The sequence below is a fragment of the Daphnia pulicaria genome, chromosome 7 (genome assembly GCF_021234035.1).
Source record: "Daphnia pulicaria isolate SC F1-1A chromosome 7, SC_F0-13Bv2, whole genome shotgun sequence".
Taxonomy (NCBI): Eukaryota; Metazoa; Arthropoda; class Branchiopoda; order Diplostraca; family Daphniidae; genus Daphnia; species Daphnia pulicaria.
Genome location: NC_060919.1, coordinates 7,991,440 through 7,999,998, shown reverse-complemented (window position 1 = coordinate 7,999,998; position 8,559 = coordinate 7,991,440). Strand labels below are relative to the sequence as shown.

Here is an 8,559-nt window from a genome sequence, read left to right as displayed (position 1 = left end):
CAATATTCCCTAGACGAGAAGTTCACTCCATCAAGGGGATGTATACTAAAACGCCGGGTTCGTCTGAAGCAGCTCAATTCATTTTCGCCGCATTTTCCTTTTTTTAACTCGCTTGGGCAATGGAATTGAAAATCTCTTCAGGCGACTTAAAAATCACAAGGCCAAGTGAATTGGGTAGGTATATACGTACCTTCAATTATAACAGAATCGGCCGTTACGTAGACTCTATTGCTGACCGCGGAATTGGAGAACAATAGGACGTAGCCAATAATGATGTAAACGACACAGTGGGTTTTACTCATCCTGGTGAATTTGGCGCTAGGTGATTAAGAAATTGCATCGGCAAGAGAAGTTTTGTTAACTGTATTAATGAGAGATAAATGCAAAACTTTCCAGTGTAGCGCATACGAAACTCTTCTCTCAATGTACTAGAGCTCTGATTTTCTTCACAGGTAGTCTGATACTGATTCATTTCACGTTTGTGTTCTAGAATTAGAATTGTTTCGCGTGAAATTCCCTTTCCGAGATATTCACCATTCCATTTTATTTGTTGACGAGAGGCATTTTTTAAAAATCTTACTTGTAGCCTATTAGATGGAACTTAATTTTATTCATAATCAACTCCTCCGGAACTCTGGAACTGAAAATACCGGCCTGAATCCATGGATTACCAGGTGACGACCGAACGAATATATCGGGCCACCACCATCAGCCTGTGACAATGAAATATGAAAAATCTTATCTAAATAATATAATACACTCGTAATCTCGTATACCACGCATAACCTGTGGATTCAAAACTGGATTTTAAAAACTCGTTGAAGAAATGAACATTTATCATAGACGTCAAGATGCAATTTAATAGTATTTGAGACAGTATAGCCAATCGTATGACATTCTTATATTTATGAAAACTCTATAAGAGATGCTGATGCTGGGAATGAACACAAAGGAGACACATTAGCACCGTTAAATATTTGTTGATTAATTAAATAATTTAATTAATTCTGGTTTTCCCATGTGTTTCTTGATCCAAGGCAAAAATGAAGACACCCTGGTGTATACAGAACGATATTCTGCGCTTGCACATCCTGCAACAATAAAAACATATAGCAGTACAAGTCATATAAAATATTGATATGAGACTGTGTAATTGAACGTAATCGTCTGAATCAACTCATCAAGTCTAAAACTGACTATACCGGCCTGAATCCACGGAGAACCTGGTGTCGATCTAACAAACAGCGGACCACCACTATCACCCTGAAACAATTCAAGCATTTTATTCAATCGATCCGTTAAATAACAATATGCTCTTTTTCATTACGTTGCAGGATCCTATGCCGGGAGATGTGGTGCAGAGCATACTGCTTTATTTGATTACGAATCCCCACAAGAAGAACAATAAGTAGCTTTTAGCGCATTGAGCCTTGCTAATAACTTCAATTGTAGCTTGCTGTAAGTTAGGTGATAGAGATCCACCTGGATTTCAAACAAAAAGACGAAGACATATACGGTGAAAACTCGTAAATTAATAAATTCGTTAAATTCAAAAATCTCTACATTCAATTGCGATTGTGTACGACTTTCAGACGTCATTTCCCATCCAACTCGCCCTTTGACTGGCGTACTGGTCGTTGGAACTATCTGATGGCAAGGAGACGGGAGATATGGTCGACGTGTAAGTCACGGGTGAGTCCAGCGTCAAAACAGCGACGCCATTTGCCTAGTATGATATGAAACGATAATACAATGAATCTAATTGCGATTTTATGTGCTGTTAAATAACTCACCAAATTGATGTCGGTTAAAAATAACGGATGACGGGCTGCGCTCTTTACCTTTTTAACCACTTGGGCGTCACTGTCAGGGGTCCAAACGTGTATGCTCAATTCTACAGTCAATCGGATAATGTCCCACGGCCAAAGACTAAATATATTAGAAATAAAATTTGTGATGGAAGGATAGAAATTTGCCCCATGAATGATTTAGTTCACCCATAGACACAGTGAGCCGCTGTCAGGACTTTAGTGGGACTAATTATAGTTAAGCCACATCTGAATTGACCGTCTAGTCTTAGTATCCTCTGTGAAGTGAACCATTTAAGATTAAAAGGCATCTTCTTGATTAAATTATCTTTGAAAAAAATTAAGCTGAGAGAATAACTTACTATACCAGGCCAGGAATTCTTAACAGCTTCTGTCCCACCGATGACTCGATCGTCCTCTACGGTCAACGTTTGTGCCGATCCTGCACCAAAAGTCAATTTTTTGCTAGACGCACTGATGTCATTCTCATTCATTGAAGGTGATTTGATTACTTTAATCAACGAAGCATACGTCAATGAATAGGGCGACATTGATGGATAATGGAATTCTGACTGCAGCAGATCCAAATAAACCGGAGTCGTTGGGATTTTTTCATTCAAACTTCCGTCAGACAAAATAATATCGAGTCTGGTTGGATTCCATCAACAATTTTCGTAAACCTATTTAAATTTTACAGATGTCAATTGATGCTGGGGGAGACTAACAACTTAACGCGAGATCACATGTCATCCGTCTTCATCTGCGTAGCGACAAATGTTGTACGTGATCGTGGCTCTTGTTTCCATCAGATTATTCAATTAAGGCGACTTCAAATTTGGGTGGAGACCAGCAAGGTTTTTTCCTCCTATTGTGGTGCGCCATCATTCGCCAGTAACCATATATGATGTTACTATTAGACAAACTATGCTGGTCGTATATGTAAGAGAACCTGCTTCAAGTCACGCGGTTAACACGCACATCACAAGCAAGTTTCTTTTTAAATTAATAACGAGTTCTAGGATTCTATATCTGCTTGCTTAAAGAAAGGACTTGCATCGTAACCTTCGCATTTCATTTTTACTTTATTGTTGGGGGAAATAGAAAAACTGCGCTTCGAGAGTATTTGTAATCATCCAAGGCAAAAACAGCTAAAAGTGTATAAGGCGAGTGGATTGAACAGATACGTAGCCTATCTTCAATAATGCCGGAATCATCCGTTACGTCGACTCGATTGCTACCCATGGAATTGGATAAAAGAATAATGCTGGAAACAATCAAATAGAGATTTTGTCGTCATCGCAACCATTTTTGCAAAAAAAGAGTTCCCGAGTTCCAAAAGTCTTCTCGGACAATAAGATAAAGTAGCACCTATAGCGACAGTTGAACTGAATTGTAGATTTCAACAGTGATATCAATTTCCTTGTGACGTGTGCATCGAAGAAGCCCGAAGTTTTAAACATCGAGTAAGCTCAATTCTTTATAATACACAAGGACTTTGAACTGCTGCACAGGTTTTATTTCAAGTTTTTTTTTCGAAAACTCGTTTGTTCCCACCAAATATGTATGTGCTATAGTGCAGCAGCCGGCTTAACCGGTTGAGGAGATTTAAAAGCAAATCTTCGAATGGCTCCGACTATAAATACAACGAGCCACTGTCAGTATTTTGGACGGAATGTAAAATTAGGAGTTTTGACGCATCAGAAATCCCCGTCCAGCCTCTGTCATTTCAAGAACTTAAAATTATGAGAAATAGACACTGAAAAAGTAGTGTAAAATAAACTGTGCATGGTCGAAAGTGACGCCCAAGGCAAGGATTCGGTTAAGCTTCTATTCCACTGACAATTCGATCCTGTTCTAATATAGTGGACGTTTTAGCAGATCCTGCTTTTCTATTCGATTGTCTGCTCGACGCACTACTGGTATTCTCGGGAAATTGTTACTCTAGCCGAGGTAAATGAATGTTCAAAAACAATTCAACAAGGAATGAGATAAACTAATGGATTACACATACGAATTAATGAAAGATACCAACAACACACACATCTACATTGTTGTTCATAGGGAACACCCGGGTTTAAACCGGGGACAATCCGATCTGCAGTCGGATGCTCTACCACTGAGCTATACTCCCCTACTTGCATGAGGTAATGAGTTTAATGAGCTCGAGGAATGCGTCACTAAAATGAAACACGCTAGATTCCACAAGGCGGTTGAACGATCTCGTATTCACCACTGCTAATATCCACCCAAACAAAATTCAAAATGTCAAATTAAAATGAGATCACTTGTCTTCCGTCTTCTGCTCGGGTGGCAAATGTTGTACGTGACTGTGGAACTTGTTTCCATTAGATTATTCAACTGAAACAACTTCAAAGTTGGGTGGCGACCAGCAAGGTTTATTCCTCCTATTGTGGTGCGTTGGCCAATTGCCATGATATTAACTAGACAAAACGCCAACACAACTTAGTTCACATCACACGTTTAAACACTATATAGCTTAACATGCACAGCAACACTGTTGCTGCAGCAGTTCCTCTTTCAATAAAATTATACGATTTTATGTATTCTCGCTCAAGAAGGAACTTCAAAACGGGTTCATTTATAAAATAAGCTTATCGTCGTATTCAAATTTTTAGTTTGTTGAGACAATATATACTACGCTTACACTACGCTTCATGAATCTTTCAAATCAAACAACAGGGAAAGATAAGTTCTAACAAGTGAATAAGGCTAGTGGATTGAACAAGTAGTCTACGCATCTTTAATAAAGAAGGAATCGTCCATCTTTAAGACTCCATTACTGCCCACAGAGTTGGAAAAACACAGGAGAGAAGAATAAAACTGAAACGACGAAACGAACTGAAAGTTTGAAACTGACGTAACGGTGATGGAGTTGAAAAGACCGACACACCTCCAGAAAGAAAAAACATAGGGACAATGGATTATTTAAGAACATGGCGTCATTTTGGTTCCAACTTTAAAGGGAGAGGAAACAATTTTTCGTTTTTGTTAAAGGAATGGGTGAAGATCAGACAAATGTCCGACTTTGGACTACGTGATAGGATTATTATGATTAAAATAATTACTTATATTTCTAAAACAATATACAATAAAATTCGCAAATGTCAAATTGGAAATATGATCAGTGTTGTAATTGTGTCATCATTGCTCGTAGAACAAAAAGCGGTATATAATTTAATTTTTATTGTTTATTACTTGATTGTATGTTGAATGAATTATACGGTAACAGATGTATCTTCATCAAAAGCAAGGTAAATACATTAAGACGACACACAATTGGAACAGCGCCATTTGCAGCGCTTGTTAGTGATAACATCCTTAGGTATTTTTTCGCAATCGATATGATACCAATTCTTGCAGCCTTTGCATTCAACGATTGTTCGGAAACGATCAGGGAAACCGATGTCATCTTCGCTGAAAGGCATTCTGCAATTGCAGAACAATGGGCACCTGTAAAAAGAACTAGGCCTCCAATTGCGGGACTTACGGGATTGAATGGAGGGGAATGGCTCAATTTTTCGGTTGCGACAACACAACAAGAAATGAGCTCGCAAATCGGATTGGTCGTACACAAATTCCGATGGATTTAACTTGAAAGCTAGAGCTGTTGCATTTGCAATAGCAAATAGACCGCAGCTGAAACCGTCTTTTTGTTTTTGAACGTTCATTATCGAAACCTTTAATACTTTGTTTTTTTTCAGGGGAGATTTGAGATACGGCGTAACTGGTGTGCCTGTGGGGCTCGGAACCCATAAGGCTATCGAATATCATGATCCCTTCTTGCTGGCCAAAGCCAGCCGCCGCCACCAACCAGTGATTGTCATTGTCATGAAGTATTTGTATCCAAGTTTTTGAGGTTGACATTGGATATGCAAGTGACTGTCCCCACTGCGAATTGAAAAGTGCGCCAATATCAGGGAATTGGCTCCTATTGAAAATAAAATGGTTTTTAATTTACAGGGGGCTCCAGCTAGTTACTAAAACTATAGGGTTCGGTAAAAAAATAATGGAAATCGCCCAGATGGCTTAGAAATACAAAAAATTCGAATTATCGTGCCCGATGATAAGAATGTTTGTGGTCGAGTTTTGCTGTAATACACGATGAATTAACGAACCTTAACATAGCCAAGGCTCCGTTGATATGGTGTGTTCCGAGCCATTCTCTTTCTTGTAAATCCTTTAACCCGTGTTGCTCCAGATATTGGTTGTCCCGAGGGTCAAGAAAAACATTTTCCGCACGATCCTGTAGCTCTTTGCAAATTTCAATTTCTTCAATCTCTTTTGCCACTGCCGATAGTACCAGTGCCACATTTTTTTAATATGGAGCCTATATAATGATAAAAACATTAATTGATATGTTTAATAACTTAAAAAGCTTATTGCTCTTTACCTTCTTTGAAGTTTTAATTTGTAAAATTTCCTTAGCGTCAGCAGACCGATCTTTCTTTACAGCTTTCAAATTGGATTGCGATCTCAACCGATTATTACGAGAACTTTCGAGTGTTACTGCGTTACCAGGTAACGAGATGGGAGATTTAATGTTAGAATTGTGAGATGAATTCAAACTGGTTTGAGATTCAGATTCTACGGGTGAACGTGCCGAAACATTTGAACTGTTTTTTGATCCAACTGGTGAAAAAGAAGTCCTTTTAGGAGGTGACGATACAGATCCTGATCCGAAGGAGAACCGAGCTGCCGAAGTAATTGAAGTGTTCGGAGATGGAACTGGTGACAAGGAAATCCTTTGAGGTGATGCAACAGATTTTGATGCGACTGGGGACCATGCTGTTGCCGGTTTATTGCCAAGTTTTGTCGGGACTGGAAATTTTTTCGTCTTCTCAGCATCTACGTCCAACTTACGTGGTTGCTTTCTACCTGATGTCTTGTCGGCAGCCTTGCGATTGTTTTTCAGTGCCATCGTAGTATTTTTCGGTTTCTTCGTTTCATGGTCAAATGACCCAAGAAAAATTTGGCAACCAATCAAATGGGCACACAAGTCTGTTGCGGGGCATGAGCATTTCAACGCAGAATATGTTTTAGGGATGAGTGTTACGATTCTGTTTTCGCTATAGGTTGTCCTTTTTATGACATATTCTCCTGGACCAACTCTTGTAATCAGGTCATCCTTGTTCAGACGTGAAGCTATCTCATGCTTTGTAAAATCAGCAAAATTGTCTTTTAAATTCTTGTCTTCTCCTGCATTTTGAATTTTCAATTGAATCTAAACAAAAAATAAATAAATAAGTAACAAAATCACAGAAACTAAATTAATTATATGCACCTCTGTTTTGAGCTTTGAATACACTGACATCATCTCCGGAACAATTTCTGATGGCGGTAAACATTTCTCAAACACAGGCTTATCTTTCTCTTTATCATAAAGCTAACAACCACAAAAATGAAAAGCGGGAATGTTTTATAAATTTATGCATGTTGATACCTTGGATAGAGACTTTTTGAGGGTCAGATCTCCCATAGCGTATCTTCCTCTTAGGATTTCTATGTCGTGGTATTGACATAATAATGAGAAGCCTCGAGCAATGACATCAACTGGTCTCTCTTCCCAGTCTTGGAGACGCTTCAAGACGCAGTTAAAAGATTCCGAGGCGTTGGTATCGCCGGTTTCCAACCCATGCAATCGGAGTGTCCACCGACCAATGAAAGCTATTTTTGAGTGTATTTCTTTTTTGTAATAATCCTTAAACGCCTAAAAATACCGATTCGAAAAAATAAGAAAACATTTTTTTAATCTGAGGACAAAATTTGAAAAATGCTGGTAAAGGAACTTACTTGTATCCATTGTTTTCCATCACTCAGGATCTCACTATATCTTTTATGGTATTTCAGCTCCGTTGATTTTTGGAAAAGTGAGCGTAAATCGCTCATATACTGATCTACTTCCTCTCTTTTCGTGATGCCTGAGCGAGACAGTGCTCTTTTAGCATTTTCGAATAGGTGTCCCCAATCTAGATATCGCTGCATGTGAGGAAAATGGGTGCTTATGGCTGACAAAAAAGCATCTTCTCCGTCAGTAGTGATGAAGGTACTATTTGAAGAAACCTGTAAAATTAATTTCTATGAATATAACACGAAGATAATGAATATAAATAATAGTATAGTCTATACCAAAGAAGGAAACCATTCTGCTATTTTTCTGAAAAACGCGTGATGAACATCCATCGTTTTCCTTTCATGCATCATCAATACAAAAGGCTTCACTGGTTCTTGATCAAATTCCAAGTAACGGACTATCAATACGGATACATAAATGTCTCCCAGCTTGAAAGTCGTATCGTACTGGAACCCAAGACTTCCAAGGTCGGGACGATCAATTAAGCCCATAATTTTTGAGGCCAGCGGCTCAAGATAGATCATGCATATGAAATTAGGGTAGGTTTGTATGTGCTTCACAAAGTTAGATTCAACTGCCCCAAAATGTAAATTGTAAAACGCATCGCTACTCAGACGAAATTTTTGTCGTTCCATAGCTTGCGCATTCTGAACTTGTTTTATGTTACGGGGAGCCATCACTAAGTGACGATTTGCTTCTTCAGGAGCTTCGCAAACAAGTTCCTTATATGCATTGCATGGCGCACCTATACGTTGTTTGATTTCCTCTCTAGTTGATTGAGCCGTCATGGTGAAGTTTCTGTTTCTTTTATAAAAAATGTGTACAGAGCATGAAGAATATATCGAATATATAGAACCTCCATAATAACCCACGTAATAC

General features: G+C 38.6%; 1 protein-coding gene and 1 non-coding gene across 2 annotated transcripts; both read right to left on the bottom strand.

Moving 5' to 3' along the window:
* Positions 1 to 1,588: 1,588 nt before the first annotated feature.
* LOC124348682 (brachyurin-like) lies at positions 1,589 to 2,359 on the bottom strand. Its single transcript, XM_046798957.1, has 4 exons — positions 2,171 to 2,359; positions 1,998 to 2,086; positions 1,794 to 1,929; positions 1,589 to 1,726 (listed from the first exon to the last, which is right to left on the bottom strand). The coding sequence occupies exons 1-4, from the start codon at positions 2,357 to 2,359 to the stop codon at positions 1,589 to 1,591; spliced, it is 552 nt and encodes a 183-aa protein (XP_046654913.1).
* Positions 2,360 to 3,867: 1,508 nt separating this feature from the next.
* On the bottom strand, positions 3,868 to 3,939 carry Trnac-gca. The gene has a single exon. It is a non-coding gene; the product is annotated as a tRNA-Cys (tRNA).
* Positions 3,940 to 8,559: the final 4,620 nt, after the last annotated feature.

What these genes read in the sequence shown, in the direction of transcription:
- LOC124348682 (XM_046798957.1), bottom strand. Translation starts at nt 2,359, where the DNA reads ATGTCGCCCTATTCATTGACGTATGCTTCGTTGATTAAAGTAATCAAA. An exon ending in AGAATTCCTGGCCTGGTATA is followed by an intron (nt 2,087 to 2,170) that starts GTAAGTTATTCT and finishes TTCACTTCACAG; the next exon opens with AGGATACTAAGACTAGACGG. An exon ending in TTTTAACCGACATCAATTTG is followed by an intron (nt 1,727 to 1,793) that starts GTGAGTTATTTA and finishes ATATCATACTAG; the next exon opens with GCAAATGGCGTCGCTGTTTT.